Source organism: Pieris napi, chromosome 5, assembly GCF_905475465.1.
Source record: "Pieris napi chromosome 5, ilPieNapi1.2, whole genome shotgun sequence".
Taxonomy (NCBI): Eukaryota; Metazoa; Arthropoda; class Insecta; order Lepidoptera; family Pieridae; genus Pieris; species Pieris napi.
The window spans coordinates 3,350,946-3,371,669 of NC_062238.1; the positions used below are offsets into that span (position 1 = coordinate 3,350,946).

The following is a 20,724-nucleotide window of genomic DNA, read 5'->3' on the forward strand; positions in this document are numbered from 1 at the left end:
CTTTCCATTTCTTACATTTAATGACATATTTACAAAATGCTGGTTGCCTTATAACTATTATAGCAACATTAACATAGAATAGAAACATCATCTTAGAGTTTTAGTTGACACAATTGTTTATTATTAGAGTGAAAAAAATGTTGCCTATTCCGTTCTATGAAACCTTTGTTAACTACATTCTTAGATTGGGACTCAACATTAAACACTTATTATGTATTAAGAAGATTAAATCTGACTATATGGATGTATCGAATGTAATATTGAGATCTGAGAAAGATTTATACACAAATGATAGCGCGTCACGACGCACTTTATTCTATACAATTTGAACGACATTGGACCGATATAAGCTAATACATAAACACCTAATATAATGCAGTTTTTGCAGATAATAGTTTTACAAAAATATAATTTGGAATAACTTCTTAAGAATTTTTTTGTAAAATTGCTCCGTAACACGATACGCACATTAAACATGATGTCGGAGCAAAGAGTATACATTAATTTTGATTAATTTATCTAAATATTTACAGACCAAACTCCCCAGTTTACGTCAATCACAAGTTGTTGCCGTTTCAGTCTTAGCGTTTCATTCCCAATATTTAGCCAATAAATAGTTTCGCATGCTTCAAAGTTACATGTAAAACACCGATTATACATCTGTACAAAATTAAGTTTAGTAAACTCGTGCCTATAATACAGCAAATCCTTTAGATCTAAATTAAAGTTTAAATATTTTTGCATGTATATAAATAAATTTTATTTACAATAATTATGTCCGGATAACAGAGATCAGATGGTTAATACATGTGTTCCAAGGTAAAGTACTAATTAAAAGTTATCCATATGAGATATATGTTAACAGTATAAAGTCTGTGATCCTTACGATGAACAATACAATTTAATATATCGTAAAATTTAAATAGTTTTTGCAAATCATAGTATTTTTAATAAATTGTTTAGAAAATTGCATATTTACATTTTTATTCGTGAAAATGTATTTCTCAGTTGCAAATTATTTTCCCCTTGTGAAATTATATAGCAACTCATACTCGACGCAATTATGCTCGCATTCGTAAATTTTGAGTATTCGAAAAATATAACACAGCTTGAAACACTTGTATTCTTATGTCTACTTCGTTCATAGCAACCTGTGAAGTTCACAGCGCCTTCAAACTGGTGATTAGCAATTCGTTAATTACCCTGTTAATAACACACACTTAACTACAGAACATTAAACAGCACGAAAACGTGCACTAACTAACAAATAAGCCATCAAAATTGACAGATCACTAACAAAAGAGCAAGATAGAGGTCGGGTGGCGTCGGTTGGTTGTTTAGTGTTTGAGGAGAAGCGCGGCATGTTTGAGGCGCAGATGAGAGCGCAAGGTGTCTATACGGCTGTAGGTCGCCGGGCAGTAGGGGCAAAGGGACCGCTGGGCAGTGTGCGAGTGGAAGTGATGCCAGCGGTTGGAGACCTCCTTGCCGCAAGACTTGCACCGCCAGAGGGCGGTGCTCTCGGTGGCCGCAACGAACATGCTGTGATACGAGTACTGCGCCGCTGGCACCTGAGGCCGCTCTGCAATAAACGCGCTTGCCCGTCACCACGGCGTACAGTCTTATTTCTAGGCTGAATACTTAGGCGACTTTAAATAGGACTTTTCTTAGCCGATACAATAAAACGAGTAATTTTATGAGGAATAATTTTAAAGTGTGTTGCCATTAAAATATGTACAAGATCAGAAAACTTTTGGCTATTTATTGCTCGATTCCTTAAGACTAGTTTAGCAATACCTTCAGTTGCGACATCGAATTAGGAACGCATGCATTTGTTTATTACAACTAGAAGCATTGCCGTAATTGTAATATGACGGCAAACTGTGTATAAACGATTTGCCATTATATTATGTATATACTTATATAACACTTCGCAATGGGATGGAACATGTGACACGCACAACTGAAACTACACGAATTGTAACATACCACAATTTAATGTAAAAATTAGTAATAAATACAACAGATAAATGCAGGAGTTTGCAACATGTTAAAATTGCATTACATAACATCAAACAATGTGAAATAAAAATTGCATTAACTGCTTGCATAAAACAAAATTATTTAAAATTAAAGTTTTAATGGAGGCATCAAACCAAGACATCAAAAATATTTATAAACAACAAATCGCTCATAAAAATTGAATGTAAAAATATAACAAGCCCGACTTCGTCAGAGCTGCGTAGATTTGACGCCCCCGCTCCTATTAGTATAACACTATTGTGATACACGACACTATAACAAATTGGCTAACGTTAAAATTAATAAACAAAATAGAACATAACTAGACCATTGCTATCCTGAATTACCCAGAGCTAATCCTGCACTCCATTGATTCAAACAAGATCACATCCTCGCGATATTATTAAGGTAAAGTTTAATATAATATAAATTGGAATAGTCAATTAGGTTGGCCAAAACAGTGACTAGGTCGATAAGACCATTCTCATAAGACTAATTTTAGTAATTCGTTAACCTTATGTTTAAAATTCCATATGGCATAAAGTAAGCTTTCATTAAGTTCGATTAATTGTTTATCGTATTATTAAGTTGCACACTTGCTGAAAGCTGAAAAAAGAGATCAAAGGGAGATATATTCTGAGCCAAACGATGTGATACTCCAAAATATTCTGGCCAGACACTATCATAGTATCCTAACCTAAAATATCTAAATTAATCTATGTTACTAATGGATTTGCTTTAGCAAATTCAATATTAAAAAAATTGGTCTCGAGTGACAGTAAATATTTAAAAAAATGCATTGACGATTAGAAGCGTTTAACGCGGAACGAAAGGGCAGACTCCCGACCGGATAGCTATGATCTATTCCAAATAGGATTCGACTTGCGCGATTATAAATTATTAATTAAACAACTATTACGATTGGCAGAGACAAACAAGCTAATCTTAATATTACCAGCTATAAAACCTGTACAATGCCGTAACCCAAACTTCATTCGCTATGTAGACGTAGAAATTGAGAGTAGATCACTTATATGTAAATACAAATAGGTAGGTATCCTCTTTAAAAGACATTAATTACCTTTAAAATATCATTTAGTTTGGTTACGTAATTAAATAACTAGTAATATTGCACTGAGTATGAAATGCTATCAAATTATAAGCGCCCACAATATATGAACGGATATAAAAATCTTTGATAATCTTAAAAATAAATATAAATCTTTGTGGAAGTAACATTTTGGTTATTATATATAAAATCCGTAAGGAACGTTGGAGCTTAGTGCTTATTTTCAAGTGGGCCCCTATATTTAATAGATTGTATAATCTAGGTACGAGTTATGACTATGTTAAAAAATTGCACAAGTGAGTTGTATGTTCACAGCTACTAATCCAGCAATAACGCCACTTAGCTATTATTCGTCGGAGAATCACGGCTATTTGGATGCGGTACATCAACATTCTTGGTTTGGTAAAGATCGATTTATACGAAGGGCCTCTTAACGAACAATTCATAATATGCATTAGTAAAATTCGAAGAGGTCTGAAAAAATGAATAAAATCTCGAGTGATACTGTAATCTCTAGGTGTGTAACGTATCTCTACCCGTCCAGCAAGATGCGACCTCAGTTGGATGCTAGATGCCTTACATTTACGCAAAAAAACTAATCATAAAACATTAATTAATATTACAATAGGAGTCGAATCGTAGCGTAACACCCTTGGTTCTAGCACCATTCCATTTTATCACATTTCAGTTACCGTACCACTCTAAAGTGTTTTGCTAAAAATGTAACAATCTTATACCTTAATTGAGAAATACATATAACGCTAGGTTAGTCCCAATCGTAGAATGCCGACGTGAGTTACTAAATGCAACCTCCGAAATCCAGCCTACCTTAACGTAAGACAGAGGTCTTGGACCTCAAGCACCGTACAGTACAACTAAACACCTACCAACGATTAAATTATAGAACACCTTAACATCTCCACTCAAATATTAACTCTTAGCTTCAACGCAAATAAACCGCTCATGTTACTATTAATGATGAATCAATAAAAACAAACAATAAAATTATATTAAATCAGACAATAGAATATATCTAAGTATAAAAAAACAATCTCCGTAAATAGATCAACTAGTTTAGTATAAAAAAATCTTTTCGTATGATTCCTTAGGCGCTATCCATAATACATCACAAATCCCTAATTTCTCCATCTTTCAAAGGCCTCATAGAGTTAAAAATGCATCTACACTGAGATTCAGTCAATATTTATATGTCGATGACCAACGACAGATCACAATCTCTTGCCAGTTCTTTATATTCTTTCCCGATGTCGTTCCGTACCACCCTTAGGATATATGAACATAAATATAATTAGCTACAGGAAACTCATAATTTCCTATCTAATGAATAAATATAATAAGACGTTCGGCGAGTGTCGCCGGGGCCGTCCATAGCCAGCGTCGCTTCGCGGTCGAACCGCTACTCGTATAAGTGTATATTCTTAATAGCTTAAGATGTATATATAGATACAATATAAAAATAATATGGTAATAAAATTAACATCATATTATTGCTTTTGCCCGTTCCCGTATAGCGATTGGTATAGAAAAAAAATTTGCTTAACTACTCATATAGGTCAGAGCGTCGCAGACGCCGACCGATAAGATTATTCCGCGGAGGAATCGAGTTCCCGCCGCGAAGAGTCACACTGGGGCAAGTCGAATGCACAACCAAGACAATACTAAAACGAGAGGCCACCGCCGACGAGCGATAGCACTGTAGCTTAATCCTAGATAGGAAACGCGAGACGGTCTGTTAAGAGTTTGACACGCGGAGAGTCCGACTGGCGGGGCGCGCTCACAGAGCGTCGAGGCCGAGCCAGCACATGGACAATCAGTCGAAGGAGCCCTCGAGGTGATTGGCGAAGAGCGGCGCGTGCGGCGGCTGCGTGGGCGCCGGCGCCGCGTCGAACTTGCGCGTGTCGGGGTTGTAGGCCGGGTGCTTGAACTTGCAGTGCGTGCGCAGGTTGTCAGAGCGCGTGTACGTGGCGCGGCACAGCGGGCACTCGAAGCGGCCCGGGAAGTGCACGTGGTAGTGATTCCGGATGTGCGTCACCACCTTGCCGCACAGCTTGCAGCGGTGCAGGTTCAGCGCGCCCGCCACGCGCTCGAACGTGAGCCGCATGTGCCAGCCCTTCGAGCCTGCAACCAGCCGACTGTCACTCCACCGAACCCCGAACCCCTCAGGCTCACCCACGCCCGTCGCGTCCCGCGCCCCCAATGCCGCAGGGCCACGCTTTTATTTTATACGATATTCGACTTTTGTGTTGGCCCTGCCGCACTTTAAGGGGAGCGGATATTTAATTTATAACATTATTTATATGTTAAACACGTTATAAGAAATACAGTAGAATTTAGGGAGTAAAATTTACATATATCAAAATGATTTCCGTTTAAATTCTACTGTAAATGAACTAGTGAAATGGAAATATACTTAAAAATATAACAAAATTAGCACTATATGAAAGCGTTAAGAGTATTTTGTTAGAGCTATGCTATGATTCTCCTAGCGCTATGAAGCAGTTTATTTGTAGTAAGAGATTCAAATATTTAGCTGTACTTAGCAGTTATTGTTTAGAAATTATTCAAGATTTTCAATAGATTCATGCAGAAATGAACCGATAATGCTGAAGAAATGGTGTTTAATTGTCTGTGATAATTGTTAATTATGAAACATTATTAGTAGCTGTCACCAAGCTGAGTACACAAGGCAGCTCTCGATAGATCTGCTATCAAAACAAATAAAAGCATGGAAATAAGGATGAAAATGAAAAGAAAAGATATAAATAAAGAGATATATTTGCAACGAACACACATTAACGATTGTCTTACATACAAACAAATCGTAAAGTAATGATAATAAATTAATATTAAAAGGTACCTGAATACAAAAGCAAAATCAGTCTTTGACACAACCGAAATATAGGTGTCTTTGTTACAATCACTACGAGGAACAGAGAGAGATCATCATGATTAATACTAGGGGGCCAGATTTCATTATGTATATTCAATTAAAAATTAAAAATCAATAAAATATTCAAAACCCAAAAAATCTTACTCGAATGATATCAGACCCTCTTTAACACGTTGAGTTTGTACTGTAAGTATCACATACAATAATTAATTCTAAGTTACATAATTAACATTGGTTTAGAAACTTTGGAATTCAAGGAAATTATCGCTTTATTTGGCATGATGAATATTAGTATTAAAGCGAATAAGTTAGTCACGTGAAAACCTATGTACAATTAATTGGTTAGTACATGAGAGAGATAAATTTTGCTAAAACAAACCACACCTTACATCTAATAATTATAATTAAGTTTAAGGCTGACGAAGGACTCGATTAGTACCAAACAAGCCGAAGGTTAGAAAGTTAAATTTTTGGTTTCCCACAATGGTAACTGCCTACCTAAGAAATTATTCCTATCAACTATTGGTCTGTATATTGGCAATATTATTCGAACCTAGAACAGAACAGTGTTTCATACGGAGATGTCGTTTGAGATTATCAGCCCGCGTCAGTATGATGGGACACAAAGGGCACTTGTGCTTTTCGGGATTGTGAGATTTCATATGTTTCTTTATATTTGTGACACGTTTACCGCATACTTTGCACGACATCGGCATATTATATGATTTGTGATTCATTGCAATTTTAAACGACTTCACGATATTCTCTATATTTGTCGCGTTCTGGGCGAACGCGTCACGTGGTTTATAGTTTTCGTCGCCATAGCTTTCACCTGCAAGATATTACGGTGCTTGACTGCTGCATAGTAACTGTATAGCATGCTAGCACTTCAGCCTACGGATAGGCTTCTACAAGGCACTCCAAACGTTTCAACTCACTTCCCTAAACCTATCTACATGCAGAAAACGCTTTGTCTCGTGAATTACGACCTACGTCCCTCGGGGGCGCCAAATCGACAATCGATATGAATATTCACACCGATTTCTTCAATTGTTAAAAAAAGCGAAAGAAATGAAATTAAAAAGCGCTTAGTATGGTTAGTGCAAATTAGTAAGCAATGGCAAATCATGCGAAGGCAGAACATGCGATTACAAATGTTTAGGACGAATTCCTAATCATTTATAAATTAATGCAAATAAAAATCATAATAAGCGAGATATCTTCGTTATTGGACGTTCCGTATTGCAAATGACGGTCAAGTAATAAAGCGATAAACGGAACGTTATAACGGAGCGATCTCATTTCAATTCTACATTTATCGACCACCAAACAAGCTCGTTTACTTCAATATACATAATTATTTTGACTTTGATGGTAATTCATTTAGCTTTGTACTGTCTATTTCAAGGGATATTGATATTGTGTTTATTAAGCAGCGTATTTAAAATATTTAAATTAACTAATTAGCTATTATTCTTTCCAAGATTTATTATTTATTTTTTCCGGTAATAAATTATGAAATATAGATGAGAATTATGCATGTTAGTTCATTCCAAAATTATTTTATTTATTTTTATTTCTCGTAAGATTTATAAGATCTCTTTAGACTGACTAATTTTTTTTTTATATAAAACATATTTATTATACATTTAATTTAAAATGATTAAGTGGGTAATTGGAGGTTTTACTTGCCAAAAACTTAGGATAGTGGAATATAAAACTGCACATGATATTTCCTTAGCAATTACTAGAAGTATATAATGATTTAGAACCATAAAGACAGCACAAAGCTACAGGACAAAAAGGTATGTTCTCTTAGTAAACGTGCTTCGGTAGATGCACTTACCATCAATGGTGTCTGTTTGGTCAGGGTGAGGCGGCATGATCTGCTCTGTGTCGTTGCATTCATTCGCGAGTTGGTGTGGAGTGAGCACCATAGCCATCTCGTTTATGCGTTCCATTGTCTGGAATGTTTTATGGCAACCATTAAGCCGCTTGTGAATTATAAAGATACCTTTACTGCATTTTACCATGGTAAATTTTAAAATGTATTGACAAATTTCACGAAAAATTCAATTAGACATTTAAATAATACGTATGTATATTGCATAATATATTTATAAAACATAAGTAATTATGAAATTAAAAAACGACGATCCAATTATCACGTATTTTTTTAAATAAAGGTATACTTAACTAGAATTTTTAAACATACACATTAATATTTAAATAAAGCTGAAATTACAGACGACTGATTTAAATAATTATTTATTCATATTTGATTTGGCAGTTCTTGAATTGACATATTAAGGTTATTAATTTACTAATTAAGTCAGTTTTGTACTTTATAAATCACCAACACTGAATCTAATTTCAGACAAGCTCATTAATCTTTACTTAAACACACAGGATTAAATAGGTCAACTATATCCAATCGGAAATTATGCAATATAATTTAAATTAATAATTATTATACAGTTAGAAATGGATCTGCAAGACAAGTTTTGTAATACGTGTAACCAGAAGCAAGTCCGCATCTTACCGGCAGATGAGTCTGGTCGTAGTTTGGGGGGTGCATCGTGTGATGGTAGGGCGAATCCGGCTCTTGTTTGACGAGGGGCGTGTGGGCGGGCGATCTTGCCGCGCGTCCGTGCAACGCGTGGGCGGGCGGCGGCGTCGAAGGCTCCGAGCCACTGCCCGTTGAGCCTTTGCTGTTCTTCACTTGACCCTTGACACAGGCAGAAATTGTAAGGCCTTGTAAAGGAAAAGACTGCGCGCCTTGGAGCGAAATCATAACCTCAAATTTTGTAACATGCTTACATCTCGTTTAGACATCCATATAAGAGAGATTTTTTTTAGAGAACTCGACAACGGTCTGTCTACTTCTCGTAAATTAAATGCAATAAATTATCGCGAATTCAGCTGATGCTAAGCGGAGATAGGACCTTATAGGGTGCCTATTTACCCGCTACATAAAATAATCTACGCTAACTATGGACGTTATGGACAACGCGCCGGATGCAAAAAGCTTATTTAGTCACGCGTGACTTACACCAAAGCTTGTTTCTTCGAGTGCAATGTTATAAAACGATATTATGTTATGAAACGATATAGAGACATGTATAAGGGCGAATCTAATGCGTGATTCTTTAAAAACGGCTTTGTGACGTAATGTGCATTTTAGCAAGGAATTTGTTACTCACATTTCATAAAAACAAAAGCTAAACGACCTAAATCCGTTCTAAAATTACAGCAATTAAATTAGGCCGCTATACACTCAATGTATCTTTTATTTGGGTTTATATAAGAGCTTTAATAAAACAGTTTCTTTGTATATAATAGCCTAATTTGTGTTATCGTTTTGAGAAATATCATGTTTTTAAAGAGAAGAAGAAAGAAGAGAAGAAAGATAATGTGTGTTACGTAAGATAATGACGTTAAAAATGCCATCCTAATTTATTTTAATGTTGAATTAAGACTACGTAAAATTCTACGAAATATTGTAATACAATGTTGTACGAGTCTATTTCTGATCCTAGATTTTAAATAGAACATACAGTTAGGTACTTTTCTCGATACTGTTATGCTATGTAAAAACCAGTTACATCCGCATCTAGCGTGTACCTTCGCTCAATAAAAAACTGAGAGATTTATTTTACATATTAAAACCAAAGTGGAAATGTTATCTAAAATATGGATTGCAAAATGCAAATGTGTTATTCCAATTCTATTAGTTGTTTACTTAATTTCAGAACGAGTTTAACGGTCGTTTTTAATGGATTTTGAAATGGGAAACTGTCAAAAGCAAATGTTCTATATAACTCGTAATTTTCGAATTTCGAATTTAAATCTCAATAAATTTCCTTTTAAAATTGCCCTATAATTTATATGGAAGAAACATATTTTTATTTGTGTATACAATGTAGCAGATAGAAACATATCTGGAAGGTACCGGAACTAAAAAAACAAATACATCGTGGTCGTGAAATTCTTGTCATTAACCACTTACTTCGTATGGACGATAAGATAAATCGATATCTTCTCTTGGCACAGTGGAGTTCTTCCTCCGTCTCTTTTCGGCATGGGGCGCGTGGAGCGCGGGCTGCGGAGCCCCAAGAGGCGTCAGCGGAGCCCCCGCCGCATGCGCAACTGGCGGAGTGGCGAAGTCCCCACGTGATGACAGGTTCTCCGCACTCACGGATGGCGTTGACCGCTCTTCCGTCTATAAATATGAGTTGTTTGGTGTACATTTTATTTGAAACCTTGTTCCTTTTTTTAGCTAAATACGTTAACGTTTGGCCAAGCTCAATTCTAGAAAAGAAAAATCATACTGAGCTGAAATTCAATGGCTTATAGCGGATTTCGCTTCGATTTTAGATTTCGATTCGATTAATAGAATAGGTTCCTACATGTACTACAATACGTTTAGACTACGCTTTTCAATCCGAACGCGAACGCAGTCACGCGTGTAATAGTCCAAAATATATCTCAATATACTTATTAAACAAATGAAGTACGAAATATTGTGTTATATTCATTTCTATATGATGTTTGCATACCGTTAAGGGCAATAAAAAAGGATACAAGAAAAACATGTACGAGCAATATACGGTATTTTGAACGATGCGAGCGGTAACGGCACAAATGCATCTTGCGCCGGCATCACGAAATCTACGTTCTTTACGCTAAGCTGTAACTACGACCGCTTGTTTAATACACATAACGGATTTTAAACATACTTTGATTTAAAACGGCAATAACTTCATTACTGGCTTAGGTGTAATTTAGAGCTTTTTCTAAAACGGGAAAAGATTAAATTGTTATACACGAACATTATCAACGTTTTATGTTTTCGATCTTCAACAGTTTAGCTTCATTTATATTATAAATAAAAAAATATAAATATTTTTACTTATCTGTGACAAACTAAACATTAATAAATAGATATTTTCCTAAAAAAGTGTACACTCAAATCGTTTCATAATATTTATCAAGGGCAAACGAATTAATTCCTAAGAAGGTCCGGTTGTGTTAAATGGCAAATTTTAAATATTTTTGCATTAGGCAAGAATTAGAGACGATTTCGTATAAATATTAAGACAAGGTTTATTGCAATACACGAATCTTAGATCATACTTATTCGTACCAATTACAAAACTACTAAGTTTAAGTTATTATAAGTATTATTTTCTATGGTAACTGAATTAAAAGTAAATTATTTTCATATAGAAATAAAATCGAAACAAATTATTTAACTATAATCTATGTTTTATAACCCCGCGTGTTTTCAAAACACTATTTGCTTGCGCATTGATTCAGTAACGCTAGGCTACTGATTATTTGTCTTATGTCTCTAACTCCTGTCAATTTTTTTAGATTGAATTTTGACATACTTAGCGCAAAATCTCTGAATTAATAACCTGGCAGATTTTTCTACCTATAAATGGAACGTCTTAAAAACGGACGAGATGTGTCAAATAAAGAAGAATATCAAGCAAACAGATGCTGTCTTCTGAGGCCAAGACTCATTAAGGGTCGAAGCGCCAATGGGTCTATTATAGCGGGCCAAGTTTATTCTGACCCGCATCAGGCAGGCAACTCTACCTACCCTCAACTCTCAGTTGGTATTGAGATAAAAATTACATAGAAAAACTCGGTATCGTGATCGTACCGGCACTACATAACCATCAGTAAAACCAAATCATCAGCGACAAAATTAGACGACGCTGTCTCAAGAGGCTCAACTTGAAGTTTAAAATATTATTTTTAACTTTTTTATAATAATAGATACACATTACACCATATACACGACGAACGTTATGTACTAACGACAATATACTAATAATTTGCTTGTTGAGGTGTGTGGGTATGTGCAATGTGTGTGTGCGTTTTTGATTAAAAAACTCCTAATTTGCTTATTTCCTTCGAAAGAGATAATCTAGAAAGTCGAGGCTCACGTACTGCTTATTATATAGATTAAAAATTTATTTAGAGCATGGTTCGTACCTAAATATGAGCACAGACGAATTCTATAATCGGGTACAATTAAGTTTAATATCTTAATCGATTGGGGCAGTCAATATACCATGTAAACCATATAGAAACATTATCTCTGCTCTTATCCTAATTAATACAAGAAAGCGCGAATTTTAGCGACATCAAATACGACAGTCACTTGAACCGGTCCACAAACGAGTCTGTAGTAAAATGCACGTGTTTATGCATATACTTTGCATACTATCTGCTTGAAAGCTATCTACCATAAATTATAGTTTTTTTATATCGATCAGGTATAACTGTTATTGACCCGACATTCTATTGGAAGATTGTGAAGTCCCCGATCGCATGTGTCTTTATGTACGCGATTTAATAAAAAACTACTGGATTTATCACTAATAGATATTCCTCCTAGGAAAGTTGCAGTCTATAATCCATTATGGTTTCATTTAAGTGTTGAAAGGTCGCAATGCATTTTGGCAAGGTTTATTATCCAACGTACAACGGTATTTTTTAAATTAAAAAAAAAAAAATACCACGCGGGCCGTGCTTAATAACATGGGTAACATATTGTATGTATTTGAGAGTATTCTAACGTCTCTCGACTTTCTAAAATGCGCAAAAAACATTTGTTATCTGTCACCAGACACCACTAAAATAAAACGATATAGTGAATATATTATTTATATTTATATATAAATATTCCTCATAGTAAACTCTTGTTAATTAGAGTAAACGATGTTTAGTACTTCGACTAACCTAACATCATGTTTTGTAATAAATAATAACTCATCCCATGTCATGTGCAGCAAAATGGTTGCATTTCCTTACAAGCATTGATTAAAACAAAATAGGCGAGCGTAGCGGAGTTTCGTGCCATTTCTTCTAGACCGTTCTACGCCCTTGATTTGATAATTGGCAGTGGCGATTTATAACGGTAAACATTTACAAAACTCTACATTAATATCTGATATTTGTTTTGAATAATCACATGTGACAAATAAATATTTAAGTATAGAAAAGCGATTTACTATTCAAAATAGGCCGAACGCTATTAAAATATTTAACTACAAACTGTAGCAATAAATTCGTATAAGGGTCATTGTGCTCTCACCAAATCTTCAAGGCCACTGTACCTACGAAACAACGCCAGCGTGCCAGACTCGTCTGTCTGGCACGCACTATTCTGCAAATTTACGTACACTCGCGTGGAAAGTAAATCCATAATTTCACATTAAAATTTAAAAATATAATAAAAATTTAACATTAATTTCACGAATTTAATAATTTTCATAAAAAACAATTATTATATATTTAATGTGTGTATAACTCAAATGTTTCTTTGGCAGAATTAGGAAAAGCTAGTATCTAGTACACCTTAGCTAGCCCTTGAAAATATTATTTATATTTGTACTGAAACTATTTCATTCTTCATGGCTTTTGTCAACGTGTCCAACTAATTTATTTACAATTATAACATACAATTACGCTGAACAGTTATATTTTTAAGCTACAGCCGATGCAAATGAATGGATTGTATTTAACTAAACAAACACTTTTTAGAGGGAAGATAATAACATTATTACAGTTTATTTCAATGACGAAATCACGGGTTATACGGAAAAGTCCTTGTAAAAAAAAATTAGCATTTTGTACAGGACAAACACTTTTGTTAACGGCTGTACCAAGGCAAAAAAATTAGAAACCTCGTCCTATCAATTTGACAAATAGACAAAGGCGCTACATACAATACTTAAACATGTTCGATTCGTCGTGGCTTATTTCTCTTAGTTATGCTAATAAATTCTGTTCAAAATAATGTGTCTTTGTGTTTGTCTCCTACGCCCTTTTTAATTACGTACAAAAGTTTATGACCAAATAGTAAGACAAATTGTATAAAAATCAAAAGAATTCTGGCTTTAAAAAGGTTATAAGAGTTAAGTGAACAATCAAAAAGTTTTCGCGCCTAAACGCCGATTATGACGTCATTAAATCTGTCATCGTGCAGAAATCAAATGCCGTTCAAGAATCTGTCAAAACCATAAGCAAATCAAACAATTTTTTTTAAGATTGTTTAAGGTTGTTTATGGCCTTAAAAACTTCAAAATTTACCAAACAATTATTAAGCATTATTTAATTTAGATTAAAGAAAATTAAATAAAGAATTCCAAATCCCAATGTACACCGTTCGTTTGTTAATAGAAAAAAAATTGAGACCGTCAAAAGAAGTTTATAAATGTGTAACTTACCTTAGGGTGTAATGTATTATTTTCTGTTAAGCCCCGTACTTGTAAGCTTTCTGCAGTCTTTAGGAACATCGGTAGCATATTTTGGCCAACATTTACCTCTCCCTGGAACAAAACAAAATATTAACTTACAAATAAGAAACTTATTTGTAAACTAATTAAATTTCATACAGATTCGTCATTTATAGTACAATCTAAATAAATGCATTGAACAAATTTAAAAATGAAGAAATTGAATTGTAATCGATTTATTTATATACGAAGAACTAACAGAAAGCCCATATAATTACTATTATACATAGCTGAAAGTTGAATGAAACTTTGTAATTATAAGTAGAAACAGTTACCTTGTACATGAAGTCCAGTAATGACTTTATTTCTGAGAATTTCACATCTTTTAGGAATATAATTGGATGCGGATGTGAGTTTTGCATGAATATACTTTCGAAATAGGGGGAGCATGCTGAGAGTATCGTCTGGTGTGCCTAGAACAAAATTGGAACATATTAATACTAGTACCTAAAAATATTGTCTCAAATGAAACAGAAACGAATTAAATCATAAAATAAATGATGATCAGTTAGTTAAAAAAATCGGTGAAGACGTAGATCTTCCGCTGTAGTCAGCATAAATATTAATACTCTGTGATACAAATTGGATATCACTTAATTTTACATGATACAGTTTTCGATTCCCGTCGAAACAATAATAGTATAATTGAATAGAAGTAGGATTTTTTCACATGCTTATCGGTCGGTTACGGAACGAGACCATTGCCAACGATCATTGCCAGTAATCAAGTCATTATTGTTGCTTTAAAACCTTAAATTGTACTAGGACCTATGTCTCCATTAATTATAATTGGTTTCCGTAAAGCTGCGCATGCGCAAGCACAAACGCTAGCTTCCTACCTACCTAGAGATCCGGAAAGCAATAAATTATTATTATATTTACTCGTTTTAGAACATGCTTAAAAATTTAAGATTTCTTTGTTTTATTCCTCAATAGTGTATATAATTGATTAAAATTATAGTATATCACCACATCGACGAGTTCCGTGAAGTGTTTAATATTATGTATTTAATCCTTGTTTTGAAAGTTTTTAAATATGTGGAAACAAATATCTCCAATGCGGCCTTAATACATCCTAAATTTTGATTAAGTATGAAGTTATTTCTAGCATACAGAAATAGTATATATTATAATTATTATAATTGTAAGCTACAGCTACAAAATAAAAAATACTTTTTTATTATTTATCTTTTAATATTATGTGACTAAACCTACCAGAATAATACTACCTTACCAAATGACTTACTTCTATTATAGGTACGTTTATAATAGTATTTTAAGTTGATAAATGAAGCCTTAAAAATGATTAGTTTATAAAAAATTTTGGATGTCAATCTCTGGCAGTGTTAAAATGTTTTTTTTCACTATTTAGGAAAATGTTACCAGTTTATATACTTAAAATCATTTAAATTTTGGAATCAGCCTCGGCCAATTGTCAGTATATTAATACAGCATAAACAAACAAAAATTAAGACAAACTATGCATGAATATGAAGGTCTTTTCTGTTAAGAACATTATGGAGACCTTGTCTCTTAAAATATTCCTTTTGCACACATTCATATTATAATTAGGTAAGTTTAGGAAGTATATTTAAATATACCTATTTCATTTTTTTTACAAAAAATTATTAATGAGGCATAGTATTTCAGCATACAATGAATGATAATCTAGAAACACTAAGTTTTGTCCTTGTCACTTGCACATCTATTATTCAAGGTTTTGTTATTTAAAATTGAATACAAATAACCTTGGGTATAATGGGGCATGATATATTATTGCGTTATTCATTATGTTCTAAGACAAGTGGGTGATCATCCTTCAGTTTGCCAACCACAAATAATTACTATTCAGCAGGAATCAAACCTAGGATTTGTATATGCCAAGTTTGTTAACCACTAAATCACAGAGGCTTCTTGAACTGCTTGTTTGAATTTTTTTTTAATGTATTCACTAGTAGTATCTTAATTTCCTCTCAAAAAGTATAACATTCTTGTACACAACATTACATGTTAAACTTAGTCATTTGTAAATATAGAAAAAGAAATGACTGCCAAGTGTCTTAGTTTACAGAGAAGGAAACAAAAATATTTTCTCAAATTATTTTCCTATTTATTAGGAAACTGCTTATTACAATCAAGCATTTAGAAAATACATGTATCATACAGAGAAAGTTAAGACATGTTGCCTTCTAATTGGGGCTCAATTTATCTTAGATGACTTTACATCAATTTATAGCTCTAGACCCTAAAACTTGCCAAACATGTGGCATTAAAAATTAGAAAGTAAAAACATGCAAGTCTTTCGCAGACTCCTATAACTATTCACTGATGACCTACAAAACAAATTGCATTTTATTAGCATAAACTTTCCTTATAAATGAGTTTAAGAAATGATCTTACATATCATTCATGAAAAATTTTATCTGCCAGGAAGCTAGTAGTTTTGATGTGGTAGCTAGAATACAATCTTGTAAGAATAACCTTGTACAATTAGCAAATATTTAAATCTACAACGTAGTCTGCCTTGACTGGAATTTCGGTGATTTCTTTATTTTGATACTTTATTGCAAAATTGTTACTATACAATCAAATATATTAGAAGTAAATAAAAAATGTTTATTACAAAAGCAGTCATGAAAATATTTTATCTTATTCTTTATTTAATAAGTAGTAGTAAAAATATGTTAACAACATTAATCAATGTTTGTTTACTATTGAATGCAATTTGTTATGACATAATGATTGTAAACAAATGACATATTATAACAGTATTTCAATTATCTACTAATTGATTAATATAATTTTAAACTATTGTAGCCAAGAAGTTTAGGATTAGTGTAACAAAATATGTTTTTATAGATTAGAATATTACCTTGACTGTTTCACCATCACATGCCAGTGTGACATCACATAGTGCTTCTCTCTGTAAAAGGCTTGCTAGGACATCAGTGAGGTTGTTTGGGTGATTGTTCCAGCGCAAACAAAATTGCTGGTCCATTGTTGGTGCTAATGTCAGTGACCGTGCTGCAAAAAATGTATATATTAGCAACTAAACATTACTCTCATCTGATACACCAATCGCAAATGCCAAAATTAAGTAGAGCCCCAAACCTTCACAGAACTGAAGCCAGCTAGCTGTTAGATATGTTACGAGATCTAAATAACTAGGCACGTACCTATGTTGGTTATCAAATTTGCACTGTAGTCATTAAGCAAAAATTGGCGGCCATAGGGCCTAGATAGTGGAGCGAGAGATAAGTGACATCAGCGGCTCGAATTAATAGGGGCCGCGGGCAGCGAACTTACTGTACTCCACATTGACAGTTAGACCGCCGAGCGCCGACACATATCTACTTGTTGCATGCACTAACCGAGACCCATACATTATGTAATTTAGCTTCCAATGCTGGCTGCGGGGCCACCGACCCTACAGGACGCTAAAACCTCTAGCTGTCTATAAAACGAGTTTACGAAAGTAGTAGTACCATTAGCCAAAAAAATCGCAACATGCTGACACCGTTATTTTCGCCAAGCTGGATGGGCCAATTGATAACTTTGAAGCTGGTTTCAGAAATTCCTCGAAGCACCACTAATAATATTGTCACTAAACACTCCGCGTGCCTGAAAATTGATGACGGAAGGACGAACGGGACTTCTGATCGCGTAGTTGTGTCAACTTTTGACTATTAGTAGCGCCATTTGTCGATCCCGTATCTTAGATCTTAAAAATATGAACAAACAGCAACGAAAATTTTTATAACACACAATTAATGCACTAACACGAGTCGAAAACAACTGCTAAACACACTAAGTCAATATTTCCTAACTCACCATTTGCAAAAATTTTGCCATCACAAACGCCACCCGACCCCTACCTTGCACTGTCTTTTTGACCACACACACATCTCGATTTCCGTGTTCACTCACGGCACCTCACGGCCTTCGGAATATCTTTCACATCATAATCGGCCACTATTCGCAAAGCGAACTTCATACGTAACTATGACGCGGTAAATTTAAATTTTGCACAAATTTTAAACAATTTAATTAATGGCATAAAACTTAACTATATCTTTATTAGTAGGTATTTAGAATTTTTAATCAACTATTTGATGAAAGTCGTGTGCTACAGGATATTTGCAACGTGTGAATGCGTTTACCTTGACGATAGCCGACAGATTAAAATATAGGTTATGTTTGATGTGCATAAAATCAAAACAAATTTGACACTAAAGATCTGAATATGTTGTAAAAATATTAGTTTCTGATTAGTAACATTAAAATGAATCACACTAAACTTACATTAAAAAACATTTAAATTACGTATTAAAACAATTTATTATAGGTTAGATTGCCTAGTGTTGTGGCCTTGACATTTTTGTTATCGCGAAAGATTTGCACATCTCTCGAGTTGATCCGATCTAGTTGTTAGTACTCAACGCCATCTATACGCAACAAGACTAAATGTTTCTAGTACACAGACTACATACTTTTGTTTTATTTTTGGACAGTTTAGATAGATGGCGCCTCATGTACGGAGAATCTTCAAAGTATTAATTACCATTTTTATATTTTATTTATAAATTTGCCTACTTTAAAAAGTAATTTGTGTTAATTTATTATGGTTTATTGTAAACAATATGTTTTTTATAAAACATGATACCATCATTAAGCAAACTTTTATTACTTTTGTAAATATTTGTTTCATCGTATAATAAAAAAATAAACAAGTAACGGGCACTTTAAGACATTTCTTTAAATTGACTAGATTTAGAATTTTTCATAAGTTTTCGATGAAATTATAGGTAAAATTAAATAATAATTTCGGCGGCTGTTTGGACATAGAAACCAGATTGGTGACCTCATAATTACGGGGCAATGAACTAGGCAATAAATCAGCATCTGGCCTTCTAGTCCTTTATAGAATCCGAAAACAAGCAACTAATCAATAGGTACGTACTACTTTTTTTTGCCGCGTAAGTGAAATACGATTATTTACACAAACATGTGTTATAAGCCACATTCGTTTAATAATGTACCGTTGCTAAATTAGATACCACTTTCATCTTATAAAGAAATTGTAGAGATTTTTATCGCTTAAATGCAATAAGTTCATCAAGGGAATGAGAGTGGTGTATCGTGTCACTCGGTAATGTAATGCAGTGCAAATGAGTCAATCTCGACGGGCCGGGTCGGCACACACTGCTATTAGGAAATCGATTCGTTCTCAACCCCATCGACATCTAGCCTCAACGATTTCGATTGTCCCCGTAATGGGCAATGTTCATTTAATCAATTATTAAATTCCCTTTGTGGTTGATACGTTCCTAATTCAAATACGAATAGACAATATGCACACAATTCTGTCATGACATTATCTGCATGTATTATCTGTGATACCTGCAATCTAATAATGACGTGAGAGGAAAGTCGTTTCGATGCACTTAGTTTTCCAATCTAAACAATAGGAATTCAACGGGTGCTCGGCCCGCGGGACACCAATCTATCTCTATGTAAATTATGCTGGAAATATGCGACTTGCGTTCATCACGACTCCAGGGCACGCGGTGACAGAATGTTTCAAATTAAAAGGTTTTTGACTTCAACTTAGATTGCAAGGTCGTATGGATAATCAGCTTAGTAACAGTAACTGACGAAAACTACACCTATGTATAGAAGGAAGTTCCTTTCCAAAAAGACAAAGAGAAAGAAGAGCAAGAGAATTAAAAACTATTTACGGCCAAGAAATGTTAGAACCAGTAAAAATAAAATTATTATACTATTAACTTACCAATTTGGAGTTGAGATTAAGAAACATTCGCAAATGCAACGCAGGCGCAACATAATTAAGTGGTTGGTCTTGGAAAGCGTATTTTGAAGTTTCATTTTCTTCATTCTTCCCGGGTCTTCACTCTTGAGTACTAAAGCTAGAAAATAAAAGATACATTGCGCACAGCATACATTTAATAACATTTGTGTAGATTAAGATGTGTTCAAGTATTTTGTTATCTGTAGAAGTTATGAATGAAGAATATATTGTATATGTTTAACTTTAATTGAAAACATGTCAAATTCAATATATTTCGAACTGTGTAAATGATAAAAAATAATACAAGCTACTTATTTAATCAAAATAATGTCTCCGTTATTTAACGTTATTTAACAAAGAGTAAAAATTAAATATATTACAAAAAATCTAAGTAGTAGGTCTATATTTTGTAGGAATGTGATAATATGTCCATCGAATAATTCAATAACAATGATTATAACGGATGTCAAAAAGAAATATGATTATTATCTGTCGGCGCCAATTAAGAAAAATAATATTGTTTAATTAATTAGTAGAAACAGTATCACGACGTATTTAATATCAGCTGACCTGTTTCTTACGTCAGGTTCAAACTTTTTCT

At 33.9% G+C, this 20,724-nt stretch overlaps 1 protein-coding gene across 7 annotated transcripts in view; it reads right to left on the reverse strand.

Moving 5' to 3' along the window:
* Nucleotide 1: 1 nt before the first annotated feature.
* Nucleotides 2–20,724, reverse strand: part of LOC125049848 (sex determination protein fruitless-like) — a 64,646-nt gene continuing 43,923 nt past the window's right edge. The window contains exons 1-8 of one of the 7 annotated variants that reach the window (XM_047649320.1): nucleotides 18,146–18,682; nucleotides 17,187–17,338; nucleotides 14,590–14,727; nucleotides 14,246–14,347; nucleotides 10,009–10,221; nucleotides 8,542–8,727; nucleotides 7,846–7,963; nucleotides 2–1,579 (exon numbers count right to left, since the gene is read on the reverse strand). In XM_047649320.1, coding sequence (XP_047505276.1) covers nucleotides 1,338–1,579; nucleotides 7,846–7,963; nucleotides 8,542–8,727; nucleotides 10,009–10,221; nucleotides 14,246–14,347; nucleotides 14,590–14,727; nucleotides 17,187–17,312 — 1,125 coding nt within the window. In that variant the 5' untranslated portion in view covers nucleotides 17,313–17,338; nucleotides 18,146–18,682 and the 3' untranslated portion in view covers nucleotides 2–1,337. The other 6 variants (XM_047649319.1, XM_047649315.1, XM_047649316.1 and 3 more) reach the window with 6 other exon arrangements.